The sequence below is a fragment of the Elaeis guineensis genome, chromosome 10 (genome assembly GCF_000442705.2).
Source record: "Elaeis guineensis isolate ETL-2024a chromosome 10, EG11, whole genome shotgun sequence".
NCBI classification, from domain to species: domain Eukaryota; kingdom Viridiplantae; phylum Streptophyta; class Magnoliopsida; order Arecales; family Arecaceae; genus Elaeis; species Elaeis guineensis.
This window is the reverse complement of record NC_026002.2, coordinates 565,251-588,222: the sequence shown is the minus strand read 5'-3', so window position 1 is coordinate 588,222 and position 22,972 is coordinate 565,251. Positions and strand designations below refer to the sequence as shown.

The 22,972-nt window shown below is 39.6% G+C and overlaps 1 protein-coding gene across 1 annotated transcript in view; it reads right to left on the bottom strand.

Moving 5' to 3' along the window:
- The window catches only part of LOC105053352 (uncharacterized), a 33,665-nt gene extending 11,526 nt beyond the window's left edge, over positions 1–22,139 (bottom strand). The window contains exon 1 of the mRNA XM_010934455.4: positions 20,937–22,139. Within this exon, the coding sequence (XP_010932757.1) occupies positions 20,937–21,970 (1,034 nt within the window). The 5' untranslated portion in view covers positions 21,971–22,139. The remainder of the gene's footprint in view (positions 1–20,936) is intronic.
- Positions 22,140–22,972: the final 833 nt, after the last annotated feature.

The following is a 22,972-nucleotide window of genomic DNA, read 5'->3' as shown; positions in this document are numbered from 1 at the left end:
GACACAATTCAGCTGACCTTACTATAGACCACCAGCACAAAATATTGAACTGAAATAATATTCTAATGACATAACTCTTCACGAATTATTGCTCCCTTTAGTGCATTGTAATATAATAAGACAACAGACAAGAAGCATTGCAAACAATTCTAACTATGCACAAGTGAACATGAATTAAAGAACAACATTCCAAGCAAGTACAATCAACCTAGCAATGGAAGGTAGAATGTCAAAAAGAATTCTTTTGCACACACCTTAACAAATATTTCAGTGCCAAGTGCACCAGCAAAAAAGACAGCACGTTTAGCAGCATTCACAAAAATGTCCCAAAAGAACGGATATCATAGGCCAATTAAATGAATAACAGCAGCAGCGCTAGTAATAGCAGCATGGATGAAAAGAGGACCAAAGTGAACTCATTATGCACAACAGCCAAGAAATAAGCCAACAATCAAAACAAAATTAAACTATAGCAGCCATCAAAATGGTCAAAGCAGAGCCAAGTCAACAATTGACCCAAAAAAATGAAGCAGAGTAACACAAGCAATCACATACTTGATATAATTAGATAATAAAGCAGTTTTCAAGGTGAGCAAGCAGACAAGCTAGCACCACCTTGTCGCAAGTTTAAAGAGCATTTCAAACCAAACAGAAAAAAACCAACATGCCACAAGTGGTATCTGTTCTAGATATTTGCCACAAAAACTTGGCCGTACAAATAAAATGCAAATTGTTCTTGCACCAATTAAAACACAAGCAGCAGCAGATAGCCAAATGAGAATTGCATGGCCAGATAAATTCAAAGCAGAACAAAGAAAATCTCCAAATCCATGACATGTCTGCGTATCAACCAAGGAATAGTTAAACTTTCATGCTCCCACCAAAAGGACCAATTGTATAGGCTTAAGGACATATCCAAGTACCTACTTATGTAGCTTAACAAGGACTTTTTCTGTCTATGCAGTCAGCAGTTAACTGCGACGATATATATCAGACATGGATCAATCAGTAGCTCACTTAAAAGCACGTTGCATTTCAAAATTATAAAAAATTCCATGTGTTTTTCAACAACAACTGCATCCAAAACCTCCATGTGTTCTTCAACAACTACTGCATCCAAATAAAAGAGGTTCCACCCAAGTGACCATCACGGGTGCACAAATCTTGAAAATCAGTGAATCTGATCGTAGCAAAAAGTCATCCTTAAAACCATGGATAAGCAGATTGATCATAATCAATTAGTGCCTCAATGGCATGCTATTGTGGTTAATTAGTGAAATTTCATGAGATGCGAGCTCGGTAAATTTGATACTCAAATGAAGAGGGAGAACTTTCTGCTTAATTTGGATGTTGAGAAAGAAGGGAGATGCAAATGAAGATGACTGTAACAATATGGGCAACCCCACAAAATCATCTTAAAATTTAGGCACGAAAAAACCCAAAGTGCGCCTTTTTATTACCTATTCTTCTCTTTCCATAATCAAAATAAAACCTCAGGGATCAAAAATCAATGCAAGTAATAAAAGATCTACACTATAAATCAAATAACTCCATCAAAGGCTGAACATGAAACTTCACCTGATATGAAACTTGTTTCCTTCAGAACACAATCCCAATTTTAGGCGATACAATTTGCTCTTTCTCTATCTCTAAATCCTGATCTACAGAGAAAAGGACATAGTAGAAGCGTAATCATCTTTAAAAATGGGTTTCTCTTGAAACTTGAATGAGCATCTCACATGCACAGGAAAACAACATGTAAAAAATGAAATCCCCATTAGGGCATCAGAGTAATTGAAGCATGAATTAAGAGTGAAGGTCAAAAGACTTGATTAAGATTATCAACTACTGCTTTCTTATATCACATGTATAGAATGGCTAAATAAGCAAGAGATGGCTAACAGCATTACATTGGATGCATAAAATTGGGAGGAATTCAAGAATGTTTCCACAGTCACTACATGACTCTAAGCCTTGAATATACGTTTACAAAACACAAGCTGACTATGTTGCAGAGCAGATAAAGCACATTCGATGAGCATCACGCAGACAAGAATGTTAAAGGGGAAAGGTACAAATCAAAAACATAAGAGGACATGAGGTTAAAGCTATATACACGAACACAAGCATGAGATTTGAACCATGATTAAAGTATCTTACAAGAAACTATGATGACTATGTCAACTACAAAGATAAACCGTTCCCATTCTGGGGCAATCCAATCTGCATTTGAGGATAAAAACTAATGACAAGACCAAGGTTTTACATTCCGATGGGACGGGGCATCCCGACTGTCCCCTCCCATTGCTGTGAAGAAATGAGACCAGGACGGGGTTGGGACCTCGAAACCCATCTATGCAAGAAAGAAGAAAAAAAAGAAAAGAAAGAAGAAAGGAAGATGAAAAAAAAAGTGAAAGGAAAGAAAAAAGAAGAAAAACAAAAGAAAGAAAGGAAGGAAGAAGAAAAAGGAAGGAAAGAAGGAAGAAAGGAAAGAAAAAGAAGAAGAAAAAGGAAAAAAAGGTAGGATGGGATGACAAAAAGAAAGAGAAAAAAGAAAAGAAAAGAAGAAGAAAGAAAAGAAGGAAAGAAAAAAAGAAAGAAAGAAATGAAAAAAAAAAAAAGAAGAAGAGAGGAATGGAGGATGTCTATTATGATGCATGACCGAGACGGCTGTCGAGATCGGACAGCAAAGCATCCGTTTCATGGATATATCGGGACACCTCCATCCCATAGAATTTAAAACCTTGTAAAAGACTCCTAATTTCTAAAAGAATGGATACCAATTTTATGATTCTGAAATCTTACCATGGTACAGGATGTAGCCTTCCACAAGAATAAACATCAAAACAGAATTTGCAAAAATACAAGGGGATGGGTTAGGCATGATTAGTATGCTTAGTTCATAGACATCATCTCCCTTGGCAACCTAGGTTCCAAAGAATGTGAACAAGAGGATAGCACATCATTCCAATTAACATAGTTGCTTGGTTGTGGTCAAGTCTATCGGTGCCACACAGCAACATAGATGTCATATTGAGAAAGGAAAAAAATCACGCGAACATGCAAGGAAGAAACTGGACCGACAATAAATTTGATACATGAACAGAAGCAAGCACAGACAGATACTGAGGACAGCATATGAAAGGGCAAAAAAAAAAAAAGAACATAGCCAGATGAACTTCGAGTTCATACTTCACCATGGAAGAATGTTGATCCTGACCCATCAATGGGTTCACATCTTACCATTAGTGTCTGCCATTCATTCATTCATTTGAATGCAAGACCCATCATAACTTCACAACTCAAAGAGATTTAGGTAATGGATACTGTTCACTACATAGCAGCACTCCAACACAAAAAATGACTATATCCTCTGGGAGAAAATAAAATGAAACAGAAGAAATAGGAAACATAAGTATCAAGAGATTCCTATAGATTTCTACTAGCAATATAGAAATGAATATTAATCCCCGCAGCCAGGAAAGAAAACAAGAAACATACTAAACCATTAGTTACAGTATCCAAAGAGTGAACATAACACTCTAGTAGCTGTCCGCAAAACTGATAGTAACCATGCATGTGATAATTAAACAATTACATAAAATTCTTGTTGGCATAAGGATTTCTGCTGCAAACCTAAATAAAGATATGAAAGAAGAATGATGATAATGATGTAAGAGTAATAATAATATAGAAATAAACAAGTCTTCACATAGATGTGGTTGCAAAATCACTTTTTTTTTCAGACTTCTGCGAGAAACAAGTTATAGCTGATAATTTCAGTCAGTACAAGTAGTATGTCAAGGTGGTGTCTCACTTGTACGAAGGACAGCCAGATAAAATGGAAAGAACATTAGTAAATAAACAACACTTTAGCAAAAAGCAAGGCACAATAATTGAACCACCATACATTTGGCTGTATAAGTCAGCAACTGACAACCGACAGCCTATCAGCCAGTATTGAGAATATAGGCCTGCACTATCTCATTATAATTGTATAAACCAGATTTGGGACTACCTGAGTCATAGATCATTTGTTGACAATGTTGCAAGCTTACGACGACCTGAGTCATAGTCACCAGATATGAAGCCAGTATGTACATATACAAAAAATTGAAAAATCTAGATTCTACAAACCCAGATATTCAAACTTTCCAGCCTAATCCCTAAACAAATACCAACAGAATCACAACCATCAAAAGCAATCATAATGAATAAATAAATCAAAAGTTGACAATCAAGTTGTTTAAAAGAGTATTGATGTCAGAGAATGTGCTGTTTTTGGGAGCATTGATGCCAGGTAGCCAGCTGACTAAACAATGTTTCAAGACCCAGTCAACCTTGCCAACCCCCACCCACCAGGGTTGGGGAGTTCAAGTCCATGTAAAACCTAAACTTGGAGAGGAGGTAGTGGACACAAAAACCATTTGACCCGGGCAGCTACACCATCCAAACAAACCAGGTAATAGACAATGACCCCACAGGTCAACAAACCCAAAAACAGAAAAAGAGAAGAGGAAAGAACACAATCCAGTTCACAAATACCCACCTGATTGACTCCCTCACCCATCTCCCTTGGTCTCTCTCACCCAACTGGATATCACCTTGCCATGGTTGTTACCAGCACTGGAAGGAGAAATTTGCCAACACTTCTCATTACCCCTCTCTTTCTGTAGGCCATGGGAAAGGCCGTGCCAGAGGAACGAGCAACAGAGGATGGCATCATTGTCAGAGTCGGGGAGGTGAGAACCAGCAACAAGAGGATATGAAGGAGACAGATCTAGAATGAAAGCAAGCTCCTTGTCTTCTTCATGTGGATTGAGGTTGTGTTAGGGGTGAAAGTGGACCGGGATCCATTCAGATCCATTTTCGCATCTGAATCTATCTGGATGTGGATAGAATTTTGAGCATTAGACTAATATCCATATTTGTATCCATATCCATCAAAAAAAAATGGATATGAATATAGATAGACAACTACCCAATCCATATTTAGATATCTGATTCTATTTGTAACCCTATTTTAATTTTATACAGCACTCATGAACGTTTAGGTTGCGTTTGGTAGCCGATAGTCTATCCAGATTGCCAGCAATTTAAAGTGGTAATCTAGATTACTGCGTTTGGTATATTTTTTAGGTGGCAATCCAGATTGCCTTGGGAAGGGGTGGTTATCCAAATTACCATATCTTTGGTAATCTTACAATAATATTTTTGAACAAAATTATCTTCATCAAAAAAATCAAAAAAAAAAACTTCTTTTCTTCTCGAAGCCACTTCTTTTCTCCCCTTAACCTCTCATAAACCCTAGCCATCGAATGCATCGCCTCTCACGTTGTCTTCAGTCGCTTCCACTGCACCTCCACCATCACCCTTGCCGCCATCTCTGCCTCCACCCCTTCCATTCGCTGCACCACCACCCGCACATAGAACTTGGACATCGACAGGGGCCACGGCCGCCACCACATCATCCTCGCTGCCATCTCCGTCGGAGCACTAAACTCCCCTCCTCGGCCGCTGCCAAAAAACACCAAATCTCCACCAAAATGAGCACCGAAACATTGAAAAAAATCCATGTTTTCGCAGAGAAATTAGCAAGGAAATCCGAAAATTGGTGCAGATTACTCACCGAAAGGGGTTTGGGGGGAGAAGATCGAAAGAAAGATAGGCGAAGATGGGGAGAAGAAGGGAGAAATGCGAGGGGGAAGCGAATAAATTGGGAAGGAGATATGGATTTACACAACAAGTTTAAAAAAATAAAAAAAATAAAAAAAGAGAAAGAGAACAATAAAATGAGAGAAAAAGGGGGTGGAGATCTCCGAAGCCATGGTCGGTTTTATCTTCTCGTTTTCCTTTTTTTTATCTATTGTTATCTTATCTCACAAACCCAAATCACAGAGTATTGTGGATTTTTTTTTTGAAATCTTATTTCTTTATGGCTAGTTAAAAATTTGATTTCATTTAATTAAATTAACTTCTGTATCCTGGCATCTTCACATAATTAAATTAAGTAATGGTCACTGATCAGAGATGATCAAGTAATTTTTCATCTTTAAGCTTGAATTGGCTTTTCAAAATAGTACCTCTCATGGATTCTATGATATTGTGCCATCAAATCGAGCGTCCTGTTGACCTTTTGAAAAATATATTTTATGATATATGAAGTTAAATTAATTAGTATTTTCTAATGAATATATTTTAATTAAAAAAGGGCAAAAAATTATGGTCACCAACCAGTAATGATGGCGATGGGGGCCGGCTATCTGCGGCGGATGACATGATCGACAGCTGACGGTCGGAGACTGCAGCAGGGGCAGCGGCCGGCAGCCAACGGCCAGGCATGTTGCCGTCCGGCAGCCACGATGCTAGGATGATGTTGAGTGTAAGTCATAGTATATGAATTTACAATAGATTTGACATAAGGGTATTTTAGAAATTTGATTTCATATTACCGGTAATGTGATTGTCATACCAAACATGTTAATCAAGATTTTCAATAATTTTACTGTAATATTACATGTATGTACCAAACATAGTAATCAACATTACTGACAATCCACATTACTGACAATTCAGATTGCCTGGCGATGCACCAAACGCCACCTTAAGGGAAACATATAACCACATTAACATGCTGTTAATTTTATTTATCATCTACTTAGTAATATCATTGATTCTTTAGTCATAAAGTTTCACCATCCGACTTATATCCATATTTGTATACATACTTTGATGTTTCAATATCCAATTTGTATCTATATCCTTTTAAAATAAATATAGATATGAATTTTTGCATCTGATCCATATCCGATCCAGTTCAGCTCAATGTCGGATGGCAAACATTAATCCATGGCCAGATTCTGGAAGAGTCTGTGAAAAAGGGAAAACCCTCCTCTTCGCCTTCCTCCTCAAGAGGGTGTGCCTCCACTCCCCCAAGTTCCAATCATCCATTGGTCTCCATTGTTTTATTTCCCCCAGATACCCTTACATGCAGGGTTTGCCATACCGGACCGAACCGCCCGATATGGGGCGTGCCGAACCGTCCCGACGGGGAACCAAGACGGTTCCGGCATGCAAAACGGTACATGCCGTTGCCGGGAAGAAAAAGAGAGGAAGAGAGAGAAATAGAGAGAGAGAGGGAGGAAGGAAGAAAAAGAAGAGAGGAGATCCGCCGGAGGGGCCGTCGGAGGCCCTCCGACGGGCAGCCGTGGCCGTCGGGCGGCGGAACGGCCTCCCGCGGCTCCGCACGGGGAACAGGGGTGGATCGCCCCTGTTTTTCGAAAATTTTTTTTAAAAAACTTTTTCAAAACGAAGTCGGCAAGTGGTTTGCCGACTTCACTTAATTAAGTCGGCAAGTGGTTTGCCGACTTCATTTTGAAAAAGTTTTTCAAAAAAAAAATCGAGAAACAGGAGCGGATCGCCCCTGTTCCCCACGCGGAGCCGCGGGAGGCCGTTCCGCCGCTCGACGGCCACGGCTGTCGCCGGAGGCCTCCGGCGGATCCCCTTCCTTCTTTTTCTTCCTTCCTCCCTCTCTCTCTATTTCTCTCTCTCTCTCTTTTTCTTTCCCGATTTCCTTCGTCGGTTCGCGTCGGTTCGCCTCGGTTCGGAACGGAACAGAGGCGTGCTGTATCGTACCGCCGGCCGGCCGATCCGGCCACCGGTACCGGTACAGAAAACCTTGCTTACATGGGTTCTCAAGAAAACAAGAGGTTACTCTGTTGTGGAGCCAAGCAAGCTATAAGGAAATACAGTTTAACTCCCAAATGCATTGCATGTACTATTTACGAGGTAAAAAAGATAGGTGCGAATTATTGCATGCCAATCCATCATAGTTCACAAAAAACACCATGCTCTTGCAACATGGATAATCACAAATATGCACCATAGGCCACTTTCTTCCAGAAAGAAAGTACAAGGAATTGCATTCATGTTCATCTGCTCCAAAAGCAAAGGTTCTCTGATTGCTGTGCAAGAGCTACATCAAACAGTTCTAACCAGATTGTCATTACACAAGATAATCTGATAGAGAAATTATATCTATACTGTGCGTTTGTGTGTGTGTGTGTGTGTGAGAGAGAGAGAGAGAGAGAGATGAACAGGCTCGCCACCTCCACTCAGCCAGTATGTAAGAAATTGCGCATTTGTTGGATATGGAACGCAGCATTCATCATGTTGTAGACCACATTTATCTCATCATTCTCTTCATCTGATGTACACACTCCATTTCATAACCATTCAAAAGAATGGTAAGCATAAACCAGCAAGGTCTATTGTACACCCCAGCATTCAAATGATCCCTATAACCATCCAACAATTTAAGAAGGCAAGCAAATCATTGACATGGACAATGTTTATTGTGCTAAACCTAAGGGGAGAGGGGAACTTATTGGTCAGCATGTAAATAATATATATATATATACATATACCTTATTGGTCAAAATGTAGAGAGAGAGACACACACATATATACACACACACACACATATACATACATATATATACATATACATATGTACATATATTGAATCTCATAGAATTTTGAGTCAAACCACCAATAAAGCCAGAGGTGGTATAATAAAAGGGATAAAAATCGGATCAGGTCAGGTCGGATATGGGTTGGGCTAGATGCAAGCGACAATTGGGTCGGTTGGATGCAGGTTGGGTAAGAAATTCATCAACATGAACACAGACTGTTTATTAAAAAGGTCAAATATTCATATCTGAATCCAACCTATTTATTAAACAAATAACCCAAGTCAACCCGTATAATTTATTTATTAAATAGATCAAGTCAGGTTAAATGGGTTAAATAGGTTAAGTAGATTTTGAATGGATTAAATGGATTTAAATGGGTTAAACATGTTAAATAGGACAGGTTAAACAAAACAGAAATAAGTAAAGTAGGTTTTAAAAAGGATAAACAAATCTTAATAGGTTAAATAGATCAGGTCATGAACCGATCCAATTATTACATGGGTCAAAATAAGTTAAACAGGGTCAAGATCTAAACCTAAAACCAACACATTCAATAAACAGATTTAGATAGGTTGATCAAATTAATACCCAAACCAATTTATGTCAAACCCAAACCTGCTTAAAATGGGTCATTTGCAGGTCGGGTTGACAGGTTAGATCATAAATTACCACCCCTACAAAAAAGTTTAATCTCATGGAGTGAACTAGCTATAGAAAGGATGACTAATGCAAATCTCTATGTTTAGACCTCAAGAGTGCAAGGGCGGATGAAAGGTTTGCTCTGGTCAAACACATGGAGCAAGTCCTATCAAGGACCAGATGGCAATGCATAAAACTCAAGCTCCTTGCTAGTAACATAAGGGTATGCACGCGAAAATAAGACCATCCAGTATGGTGATAGTAGCAATTACCACAAAAGAGATAAAGTATAATATGTTCGCAAATAAAAGAATAACAAAAACAGCTTACCAAAAGGCAAAAGACGGCAACACCAAAAAAGAAGCACATGCGAGAAAGAAATGCAAGAAGGTCCAGAAACTAATCATATAATGATAGACCAGGCTAAATACGGTCTTGAAAGCTTGAGAAAAGGTGGAACCAAGACATGAAGCAAAAAGAAGCAAATGACCCATGAAGCATCACATATACGGACAGCAAAATTCACTAAATATAATTGAGAAGCAAAACAACAAGATTGATGCAACGAAAGATCATTGAATCGGAACCAGACCATGTGCCAACCAGCCAGCCGATGGTACTATTTAGTATGCCCCGCACAAAATCACACCAGAGCTCGAATCGACATAGCAGTGGGGAGGAGAAGGAAAGAGAGGAAAAGAGAGAGGATGGGGAAAGGGAAGGGAGGGAGAGAGAAAGAGCCTTCGACAAGTAAAGGGCCACTGTGCCCGTTGGATGGCCCGCGAGGAAGGGGGGAGCAAGAAGGAAAGAGAGGAAGAGAGAGAGGGGGGGAGGGAAGGAGAAGGGAGAGAAAGAGAGGGCCTTCGGAGGCATCGGATCAAAATAGGGGCTTTGGCCCATGTTTTGTTCCTTTTTGTTTAGCAATATCAGGTGAAATCGACAACTAGGTTTGCCGATTTCAATCGAAAATACCAAAAGAAAAAAGAAAAACCAGTGAAGTCCACAACATAGTGGCCTCACAAACCCTCTAGAGGCCTCCAATGGCCACTGGCAGCCTCTGGATTCCTCCTCTCACTCCCTGTTCTTCCCTCCCTACATCCTCTAATTTCCCCTATATGTAGCGATCCAGACTATCCATTGGCAACCTCCGACAACCTCCAAAGACCCTCTCTCCCTTTCCCTTTTCTTCTCTCTCCTCCTCTCTCTCTCTTCCATTCTTTCCTTCTCCCTCTCCTCCTCACCTAATATCCCGTTTTATTACCAGAACTATACCAGCCGGCCACCAGTACATTGCAGCACTCCATGAACTGCCCGATTCGAGACGATTTGGCAAACCTTGGATGCAACCAATCTTATCATGTGTAAAGATGTAGGAAGATTGGTTAATATAAAAGGAAATGGAAATGATCTAGCCTCGAATAGCTACACAAAAATGAGCAAACAGAAGCCATGAAAAAGGTGAATCAAATTTGCCAAGGCTAAAGAATCTCATCAAAGTAAAATGTGACATCATCATTTGAAATAATAGACTAACAAAATATATATCATCGAATAAGGAAGATGATGACGATCTAGAATAGGCAGGGCAAACATGTTGATTGGCGATAACAAAAAAAAACCACAAATTCAAAAAACATAATAGTATAGGGGAAAAAAGCAAATGCAGAATCAAATCCAACAACATGCAAAACATAATAGCATGGAGGACTTGATAACTGCAACCAAAAAAACAGAACCAAAAAAAGGATCAATGAAGAAATATAGCCAAAATAAAACCTATAATGACAATGCGGTTCAGCATGGTGCAGATGACAGCATAAATGGATCAAGAAACTGAAAAAACATCAAAAGGGAACCAAAAGATTTTCACACAAATTGGAATAACATGTGTTCGATTGGATGAGCTTTAGAAATATTCAGGACAGGTGCTCTAGAATCAGGAAAGTAAACCGCCTAAAAATTCACCATGGTTTAAAATACCAAGATACAGGCCCATACAGGTCATTGACCACTAAAACATATACCACATCGAACCCCTATACCGGTACAAGGTATGGAAAACCGCAGCTCACACCTTGTATTATATAGGCAATATGGACCAGTATGCACCAACCAATACGTGCTATGCCAACCAGTGCCTGAATAAGTGGAAATGAGATACTTCACAGATTAACAATAGACTGACCAAAAAGCAACAAAAGAGGAGCAACCTGATGTCTCAATCCTTGAGACCCACCAGAGGAGATGACATTATTAAAGTTGTTTCCTTTTTCACTAATTTCAAATAATATTAAACAAAATGGCAAAACCAAAAGGCCCTTTTGCATATCCAACTCTAAATTCAAGCTCTTTGAGAAGTTTGAAACTAAAAGCCAATAACTTGGCACAGTAGTCAAAAGCATTTAAGACCAACAACCAAGTCACTGAAACCCAATACGTAGCTTGTTATTGAGGGTGCAACAACAGAGAGTGTATCAAAACAATACAATCATTCCATGGCTGGCAAAACATGAGGCAAACAAACTACAAGCTCATCGTATCTAACTAAATCATTACAGTATAAACAAGTCATTCATAAAAGCAACTGTACTTACATTCTCTAAGAAATCTAAAACCAATCTCATGGAAGACTTATTTTGTCTGGTTAATGCAACATAAACTATGAGAATGTATGAACTTGTAGATAAGAAAGAAAGCAAGAAGGCAGAGAAGCATAAACCTAAAAAAGGGAAAAAAGGAAATGCATTCTCTATGGATTAGTCTTCATTTGATTTTGTTTCCAATACCAACAAAATAAAATGAGAAAGGCAGAAGAGGGAAGAAAACAGCCTGGCATTTTTTCTACAAAAGTAAGAAAACAGTAAAATGAGAAGAGAGAGAAAATTATCCTACAGCTTTTCATTCACGGTGCATCTGTTTATGGTAATAGATCTTCTGCATTGGTGTATGTATGAAGCCCTCTTTCCTATAAATAAGACAACTTGTTGCATAGCTATCATATGACTATAATTATAGCATAAGTAATACAACCAATTGAATAAAAAATCAAAAAAATTAAATAGCAACTAATAAGCACACACAGATACACATGCATGCCTCCGTGCTATCAAGCAGTGCACCTGCAAAAGCTGCAGCAGACGAACCTAGTATAAATAGTATATGTTAGAGATCCACAAGCTAGCGCATTAACAAGAATGCGTTGTATTTCCATGAGCACCAATAGAAAAGTTCACCCAAACTCCAATCAACACAGGTAACATACTTGTAGTGCAACTGCAAAACTGAATATGAAAAGCTGAACAACCCATAATCGTATGCAACATACTCAAGCTGGAAATGTGCAACTATTGGAATGATCAACATCGAAAAAACATGATCAACAGCTCCTTGCATGTGGATGTACCAGATCACAATTAACATAATGCACATCACTCCTTACCAACATTCATATAGAAGCATTCACACAAAAAACCAACACAAACTGTAGAAGAACTCAAATTTATGGAAACCAAATAATATCAAAGACAGAAAAGTTAAACAGATTTAAGGATTCAGATTATCCCTGTCTACACAAAGGAAACAGGTACGTGGGCACTTGAAGAATATAGCAAAGAAATACTTGGAACAACCTATGATAACCACAAGAAAATATAATATCTATTCAGGTATCAGGTACCAGCCAGAGATGTACCAAGCTTGTCTAACAATCCAGGTTCCATATACTGCAAATGAAGAAGACACTCTAACATTCTTCTAATAAGAGAAGAAATAGTGTGGATTCTGGATCTGATCTTGGGTGCTTAGTCCCATATGACCATGTTCAAATGCTCCCCACAATGAAATATTACATCACAATTAAAAAAATAAAATAAAAACAAATCATAAAATGAATGGAAAGCAATCACACCAGACAATACCAAATGGAACATAGACGCTTTGACTTGGTCATAAAGGAACAGGCTCCAATTATGAGTCATGTTAGAAGCTAATAAGGCCAGTAAGAGATTGTGTTCCACTTGAGGGAATATTTTGCACCAGTCCTTTCCTTTAATAACTATTTCTTGAGAGAATATCAGGCATCCAAAACATCGTTTCCCACTATTTCCAGGTACTTAAGCAGTAAAGAGTACCCCAAACAGTATAAGCAGGTTGATGGAAATGTGAGATCCAAGGAGGTGTCGTCACGGCGAAAAAAAAAAGATAAACTGAAGAGTGATCATACACAAGGCAGAAAATTGGAAATAAAGATATGCATATCCACGTCAAGCAAAGAAAAGAAATCAGTAAAGATGCTGGGACAGTTCCAAAAGTTCAACCTTCATTAAAACAAAAATATTGAAAGAATTGTACAATTTATCTCCCTATGCACCACTAAGACATGGAGAATAATTTCCACCTTCTTCATGTTCACTACCTTGTCCTCATTAGCACCTCCGCTGTCACCATTGCCACAGTTGCCGTGACAAAGGTCGAGCCTCAGGTAGTTGGTGAGAGACCTAACGAGCCCTTGATATGGTTGTGCTCTTCTCCACCTCTTCGGAAGCAACGACACTACTACCATCGAAGCCCTTGATGGGAATGCCTTTGCCACCAACAAGGAGGGGGGCGTGGGTGATGTCGAGGGTTTGGAAAAGGTTAGGGTTTAGGATCGCGGAGGGAGGAGAGAGAGGGTGTTGATGGTGGTGGTGCGACGAAGGGGGATGGAGGCAGACTGGAGTAGTCCAACAAGAGGCAACTAACTCAGCCAAATTGCACTGCCACAAACCCACCATCTTCGATCCACAACTAGATTAGCCAGGTATGGCCATATTGCCGCCTCCTCCCTTATCACCTTCCATCCTCATTCCCCACTGTCTCCCATCCCCAATGTGCATCTCCAACTCACCCACAATGCCCTCTTCTCTGCCACCTCTTCTAGCAATAAGATTGAGAGGATTGAGTTCTCAACCCTTGGGAGAGTAACTTGATGTCTACATTTAGAGTGCATCAACCAACTGGTAAGCGGGATACCGACCCTCGATGATGGCATGAGGGTTGGAAGGAGGGTGCTCGGGAGGGGGAGTGCAAAGGAGGTGGTTGGAAGAGTGAAGCTCATGAGGGAGATGGCCAAGGCTTGAAAGAAGAGATAGGAAGAAGAAGAGTAAAAAATAAAAAAAAGATTTTATCTCATCTTTTTTTTCCTTCATCAAGGGCAGCAGGCTTTGAGAGAAGTGCAAGGCAGAGCTAGATGGCCATAGTGCTGGGCTTTGCCAACGAAGAGGAAGGAGCTTAGGTTTTACAAAATATTTTAGATTTAAAAAGAGAAAGGGCATTCTTGCCATTAAAGAGGGAGTATTTTTGTCATTAAAATAGAAAGGATACTTTTGTCATTTGGAATTGCGTTCAAATGATATTGGATGACTAATGGGATAAAGGATGACATTCAGCCAACAAAGAAATTTGAGGGACCCAATTAAAAAATTTTTACCAAGAGGGTTTCGAAGGGAACTCGAGAAATGTCAAGGGGGTGAAAATGTAATTTTCCCAAAAGCTTATTAATAAGCATATATGCTTTTCCACTATATTAAATAGCTTAAGAATGATATGACTATGCAAAATGGAAGCAACACACTAAGGCACAATTCATTGCATAAATAGGCCTATGCAAATTCAAAGCCTCCTTTCAGTGAGCATGTCCATCTAACTAGGTCAATCTAGAGGCCGCCCTTTATATATTTCACAAAGATTAATTAGTTGTTACCTATCAAAGCAATCTTCAATGATATCTAAGTCCCACAACCAATAAGTATGATTAAAAAACTTAATAAAAACCAAACTATCAATCTGGTTAGAGATGGTGCCTTGCTGAAGGCCTCAAGCTCTATTCCACAGGGAAAAAGAAATGATCCAAAGTTAATACAATCAATGCTTTCTAACTACATTTATGCATATATAGAAGTGTCAAAAGTATTTGTCATCTCAACCTGAACCCCCAGGTTTGGGGTGTACCAACCCGTATAGAGTTGAAATGAGGATGAGATGTGTCTCGGTTCAGTACAGGCCCCAAATCGGCCTGAACCGACCTGAACCAAGCTAAACTGCCCAATTCAGCTTGGTTAAAGGAGTTCAGCCACTCATTCCACCTCAATATAAAAGAGGGACATAGTAATGGCCTCTTATGCCTTCTCTACCTCTTCCTTTCTTATTTTTTTAGAAATATGCAAGAAAAGGAGAAAAGAAACAAATTCTTACTAGATTCAAACCAAAATCAAGGAAAGATCCCTCTATCCTTTCCTCTTCCTCTCTCCCTCCCTCTTTTCTTTTGGTTTTGAGACCCAAAATAGGCCAAAAATGAGGAAAATGAGTGGAGATCATGCCAAATTAATGTCTTTTAGCATGATTTCATGATATGTTATAGATCTAAGAATGATCTACAATATACCTAAAAATCATTTTTTTTGTTAATCATATTTTTTGGCATAAAAATATATTTTTAGAAAAAAATAAAAATAAAATAATGTTCAAAAATTTCTATAAAATTGGTAGCATGTTTGGGGTATGCATGCTGCTTGCTATCTCAATTGGTAACAATTAATTTAAATTTAGCCAACACAAACCAAAGCCCAATTGAAATAAATTTAAAAATAAGTGGTGATTAGTGCATAACCATGGGCTAAAAAATATATATGTAGCACCCCTAGCTGGTAGGGTGCTACACTAATCTGAATTAAAATTATTTTTTACATATTTTATAACTAAAAATCAATTTATTATTTTAAAATAATTTAAAAATAACTTAAATCAAAATATTAAAAATTTGCCTTATGTATAAATAATGTAGAAGTATTTTCTGAAGTAATTCAGTGATCTTTTATATTACAATGTAAAGTCATGAATTTTTAATTAATTAAGGTAATTATGAATTTGTGTCAAAGTACATGACATGTGTTCATTAAACTTGCAAAAAGGATCAAAGAGAAAAGTAGCCAAAGTGTGACATAGGTTGAGATCATGATGTGATGCTTTTGGACCAATAATACTGAGGTGCAAGTGGTGCAACATTGAATTTGGAAGGGATAACCAGGTTGAAGCAACATCTAACTGGTAGCTACCTAACATGTCAGCTCAAAGAATTCCGTACCGATCCAAATCGGCCAGGCCAATCCACCCATCCCAAGCCGGACCTGTGGGAAATCGGGATGGTTCGGCCGGAAGAAAGTGGTATACCAAAGGAGGGAAAGGAAAAGAGAGGAAAAGAAAGGAGAGGGAGAACAAATGCCGTTGGAAGCCGATGATGGCCTGCTATGGCCGTCGAAGGGCTGCAGAAGCCTCCACGGCTCGACTATCGCTCGATAGAACTTTTAAACAAGTGAGAAAGAGAGGAGGAGCGACGTACCGGAGGGAGGCGCAGCCAACGGAGGGGCAACCGAAATTTGTCGGGTGGCCACCGTGGCCATTGGGCGGTGGAAACTGCACGAGCAAAGCCGCAGACAGCCCCTAATCCTTCATGTTTTTTTTAAAAATGACAATGAATGGTGAAGCCGGCAATCGATTTGCCAGCTTCACTTTTTTAATTTTTTAAAAGAAGTCAAAAAATAATGAAGTCGGCAAACCCATTGCTGGCTTCACACTTTTTCGGATTTTTATAAAAAAATACTCATGAAACAGGGGCATTATCCCTGTTTCACGCCCGTGGCGCCGCACGCATGGAGTGCGCCATCCGACGGCCACGATGGCCAGCCGAAAGCTGTCCGACGACCTCTCCGACAGCTACCCCTCCCTCCTTTTCTTTCTCCCCCCTCTTTCTCTCTCTTTCTCTCTTTTCTCCTCCCAATTCGTTTCCTTTGCCTGTGTCAGTTCACACCGATCCGATTTGGTACCGATCCGTACTGCCGATCGACCAGCACAGATTTCAATACCGAATCTGCGAACCTTGTGTCAGCTTGTAGGAAATGTCTGCAGAAAATCTGCCAAATGATGAAAAAAACACTTCATCGATTTTAAGATGAGCAGCAAAAAAAAATGTTGAGAAAAACCAAAAAAAATGGAGCAACTGAGCCACCTTCTACTACTTGATAGATCTAGAGAACTATAAGGCGTTGGATCCAAATTACTGGGAGGAGGTGCACATTCAAGTTGCCATACAAAAAAGCTTGAATGAGCAATGGTAAAGGTAGGAGGCTACCTAGCACGGGGCTCAGTCTGGAACCTCATGGTACAAGATGGATGCTGGCTCCAAATGCGCAAAGATAGATCCATGCTACAAGAGAACCTCATCCGTCAAAGAGGTGGTCAATATAGCCTCTATGTTTGGGGCCTTTGGCAATAAGAAAAGAGAGAATTTCAGAGATACACCAGCAGTGATGGTTGGACAAGTCCTAGCCAGTAGAGCATCATTAATTTTCTAATATATTGTGCGACCTTTGCCAAAGGCAAAGGGTACTTCAAATCGACTACATCCATTACATCCTTAGCTTGATGAAGTTATTGATCAAATAGGCAAGCAGCACAATTGTGCATGCTCACGGATAATAGACAACATTGTAAGGCCACCAGAAAGATTTTGATGATCAAACAATCACATATTTTTTAGACCCCAAGTGCTGCACACTGCATGGATCTGATACCAAGAACATCAGGAAGATCCATAAGGTAAAGCAAATTGCTGAGACAGCCTAATCCATCACAAAATTCATATACAACATATGAATTCTATCTTTAAGAAAAAAAGCACACCAAGGGCAAGATATTGAAGCCAGTAGTCATCTGCTTTGCCATACATTACATCGCAATCAACAGCCTCGTCGAGAAGAAAGTGGACCTATGTCAATTCATAAGTATCAAATGGCAGGAGAGTAAATATGCCTAATAAGTCAGAACAGAGGCTTAGTCATGAGCTAGCAATTTTGGCAGTGGATCAATAGAAGTGTTAAAGCTATACCACCATTACATCAAGTGCTGAGGGCCATAGACTATGAGAGATACCCTCAAATGGACTTCCTTTATCACATGATGATGGTTGCTAAAGCCAAGATCAAGCAGGCAGATCCAAAGCATGCCCAAGAGTACACTGATACCATTAAGCAAAAGAGGTATTACCAGATGGGTAGGAAATTACATTTGGCAAGTAATGTTTTGTTTAGTTGATTCTATACTTGTTTATTCTGATCTAATAAAATTCAAGTGCAATCATTTGTTCATTAACTAAATCAATTGTAAAATATGTTGGCAGCCAGCCTACTACCTCAACTCGAAGTTTCGGTGCAACGGCCAATAATGGAGATGGATGGTGAACTTCGTGCCACCCTACACAATATAATCTATAAGATGGAGCCTAATCCAATAGTTGATGATCGATGTCTAGAGGAGGTAACTTAATTTTAATGAGATATGGGATCATTACTTTATCAACTCAAGAAAACCACGACCATCATATAATATATGCATGTTTCATAGACTAAATTTAGGGGTGGCTCCCACAACTTCACCGAGAGAGCAACTATGGCAAGCAAAGAAAGCATGAATATAAACATTTTCAGACATCACGTATAACCAATCTAATGTTTTATGATAAATAGTGTCTGATATGCAATTTGCTTGATTGGTTGTTCCATTTTGGACAATCATCAAAAGCCCTAACAAGGTTAGTGATCCAAATGCTCTGCAAAAGGTCTCCTCTAGTGGACATAAGTGCAACTAGTCTACCTTCACCTTGATCCATAGCAAATAGAGAAATCACCTTACACAGAAGTGCTTAAACAACCTAGTTATGTTCGTTATAATCTGAGGCTCAAATTAAAGTTTATTGAAAAGGAAGTGAAGTTGAACTTCAATGATTCACTTCTTAATGATTTTGTATATGGTGAAGTTCTGATTTTTGTTTGGTTTTAGGGCTAGCAAAAGCTTGAGTTTAATGAGTTAGGATCACCTCCTTGACCAACCAGATTCATAGCAAGGAAGGTTGGATGGATGCAAAACCATAGGAAGATCAACAAATGCAATGCTCACATCCAACCAAACAAACATAGAAGTTTGGGGGAGCAATTTGTCATCGCAGGCTCCATGCCCAGACATCCACCTTGACAAAGAGATGCTAAGAAAAGACCACCATGGTATCAAATTTAGTTAGGCATGTAGAGCCACTCAAGATGGTGGGCTTAATCAAGCCACCTAGCAGAGCCAAGCAAGCAAGGGCATGTAAGGCAAGAAAGCAATTCCTTAGATTAGCAAGAATGGAAAAGAAAAGAGATTTGCAGTTCCATTAAAGAGAGTATATGATAAGTTTGCTCACTCTAATTTCAAGACCAGCGAGCTCTTAGATGATCGATTGCCCAAATCATCTCACGATACCAACAAGGATAACAATAGTTCTAGCAATGATGCATTTGGTGGCCCCATGGTATTTTACTAGTGAGGCGCAATTCACTCATGCCACATAGGATAAGGATGACAATGTATGACTTAATAAAGCTAACATGGATATATTTACATACAAGAGAAAAACCTCTCAAGGTGGTTCAGAACATAGCATTACTACTGTAAATGACCTCGCACGTGAAGTAGGATCCAAAACATATCTAAATTTGAGTCATACACTGGATACCCACTTGCATGGATATCCCTCATCTGAGGCATTACGTTCAAGTAGCTACCATCCATCAGAATCTCATGCAACTGAAAGGTCGAACTCCATTACCTCGATCTTCAAATGGCCAATCCAATTTTAGAAAGGGAATCAGTATCAAAGTAGCTATCCAGAAGATAGAGCTTATAGACCGTAGGGATGGGTGGCATATTATCTAGAATGTTGGAGTAATATACCAAGCTCATACTATAACCAAGATCCAAACATCCATATGGGACGAGCACTCCACAATTTTAGATGTCTGCATATTTTTTATACTTGAAATCCATTTAATGCATCATATGTATATTCAATTTTATGTAATCATGCATGCAATTATATTACAATTACATTAATTTATTGATTATAGTGAAAATCGAGATCAAACTAACATAAAAACATCAAAATAATATTGAAATCCTAAATTAAACAACCACAATCATTAAAACAAGCACTAAAATATTTTTTTTAAAAAAGAGAAATAATGAAAAACTAAGAAAAAAAGGAAGATGGCATTACCAATACGGAATCAATATACCACTGTGGACCATGTGCAGGCATGGTACGAAACCAATACTGCACCAAACCGATTGCCAACTAGTACGACACCCCATACCAGTTCAAGACCTTCGTCAAAACACTAATACTATTCATGCAAACCATTAAAAGCAAAAACGATAATTAAATCCAAAGTTCTAAAAAATGAATGACTAATCACCAAATAATAAGTAGACCCAAAAGAAGAAAAAAAATGATGATTGTGAATGAAAGAGATCATAATCAAATAGCAATTAAATAATCATAAACATAATGGAGCCACTATCATGGACCTAACAACATAAAACAAATATAAAGGCATTAAGATTCTCTCTGAAAGATCGTAATCACAAAAAAATAATGATTCAATAACCAAACACAGGAACTAATCTCATGAACCTATTGCAGCAACACATAACCAACAGAAACGCATTGAGTTTCTTGCATCTATAATCAAGAGAACAGAGAAGAGCTTGTCCCAATACAATCATCAAACATAAAACAGAAGAAAATACAGACTATAACCAAATAAACATAAACTTATACATGAGCTCTAGTTAACCTTAAAGAAAAACTTGTGAAACATAAAGGCAAAAATATAAATCCATCAAAAGCATGCCATAGTAATTGCATTAGATAATCAATGGAACTAAAATAATTTAAGCTTTCCAATTTAATCAAACCTGCCACAAACAATGCACTGCAAAGGCCCATTTTTTCCATCCTCCAAATAATTCTTCCTCTGGGTAAAACTCTCATTGATTGTCTTTGAGATCCTGAGGAACGCTTTCTTCAAAGCCTGTGGATCCACATCCACGGCCGCAGCAGGCACATCATCAGGCAGAGTCCTCCTCGAGGGCAAGTCCTGATAGCCTTCCCCTCCAAGCTTTATTTGCTTCGGTGACCTTAGATCATCATGATAATCCTGACGTAGTGGGCTGCCAGTCCTGCGCAAGTAGTCTGGCCGATCACCAGATCCCGAAGGGAACCCACTAGCGTTGGCATTGGCGTTTCCATAATGCATCACATGCTGCCGGTGCCATGCGAAGTCATCCTCTTCCCCGAATTTCCTCTTCAGTGAGGACGGTGCCCCTTCCAGGGGGACCCGAGGGCCATCAAGCCCGAGGGAAGCCCAGTAGTCGTGCTGGGCGCCCGGGCCACGGCCATACGGTGGCTCCCGGAAGTCCTCGGGGCTGAACCTCCCACCGGTTGGCGGGAAGCGCTTGTCGAACCCTAACCCTAGTCCGGGCTCTGGCCCGTGCCCGAACCCAGGGCGGCCACCGTGGCCGTATGGGAACATCTTGTCGGCGGCGAGGTCTGCCGGCAGGTCGGGAGGGAGGGCGAAGTAGGACCGGACGCTGCCGTCGGCGAGAACGATGGTGCGGCGCTCGAGGTTATGGAAGCCGTAGGGAGGCGGGGACGGCGGCAGCGCGGCGGCGGGGTCGGGGTGCGGGATGAGGAGCCCACCACCGGGGGGAGGGCGGAGTGGGCCGGAGACGGGCGGGTGGTCCTTGGGGGGTAGGGATGGGGAGGCGGCGGAGGGGCCGGCGGGGTCGTCTTTGGACTTGGAATGTTTGGGATCGAGAGGGGCAGGGTGGTCGGAAGGAGGGTTGTCGGTGGACTCCCATCGGGATTTGCGGCCGCCGCTGGCGGAGGAGGAGGAAGAGGGGCCCTTGAGGGAGGAACCCTTACCGCCAGTAGGCTTGGGGTTTTTCATTGGGGGTTTTAGGATTTTGGATTGGGGGACAGCGTTAGGGTTAGGGAATAAGGTCCGGGGACGGAGGATTAGGGTTCCATAGCGGAAGATCAGGAGAGGAGGCGTTCTGGGAAGAGATAGAGATCGTTTTTTTTTTTCGTAATTTTTTTGTTATTACTTCGTTGGTTTACATTGATCAGAGGCGCAGTTAGAAATATGCTTCCTATGGAACTCCAATTGGAGCTGGTTTAATCCAAGTCTGATCCAACCCAATCTGTAGTTATAGTCTGGTTGCACCAGGAGCATAGAGAGATTGGATTGGGTTTGGGTCAAAGTACTTCCATTGAAATTGGGTGGAAGCTTGGTTGCTTGACTAAATTAGATTGTTCGTTCCAAGATTAATTTTAATGATAACAAAATATTAATTACAAATAATATTAATTATATATTATAAAAATAAGTGTAAGATTTTTTAGGTATTCACATACATGTCAAAAAAAAAATCTTCTCAGCCAAATCAAAAAGGTTTTCAAAATAAATTATATATGTTTGGGATGGTATCTCTTGACTTGAAAAAATCAAGTTAGAAAAATATTTGAAGTATTTTAAAAATATTTTTTAAGTAGTACATACATCAAGTCAACTCCAAGTATGACTTAAGAAAAATAAAGAATAGATTTTTCTGCACTAGCTTTGAGCCAACTCCTACTGTTCTCAAATCGATTCTAAATTTGCACGAATCAGCTTTAAGTCTGCACGAGTTGACTCGATTGCGATAACAATCTAACCACTAGTTTTTCCGCAAACTTCCGATGGGCAAATTTGACTTCTTATAGTTAGTTTGACCTCTCAAATAGCTGGTATTCTTTCTCCAACCAAATTTAAGTATATTTAAGAAATGAAATCTATTGAGGAAATAAATCTAAAAGGGAACAAAAGAGAAAAATCCAAGTTCTTAGTGAGGACATTGAATATTTTTGAGCAAGTAAAAAAAAAAAAATCAAATGCAATCAATTGAGTGAG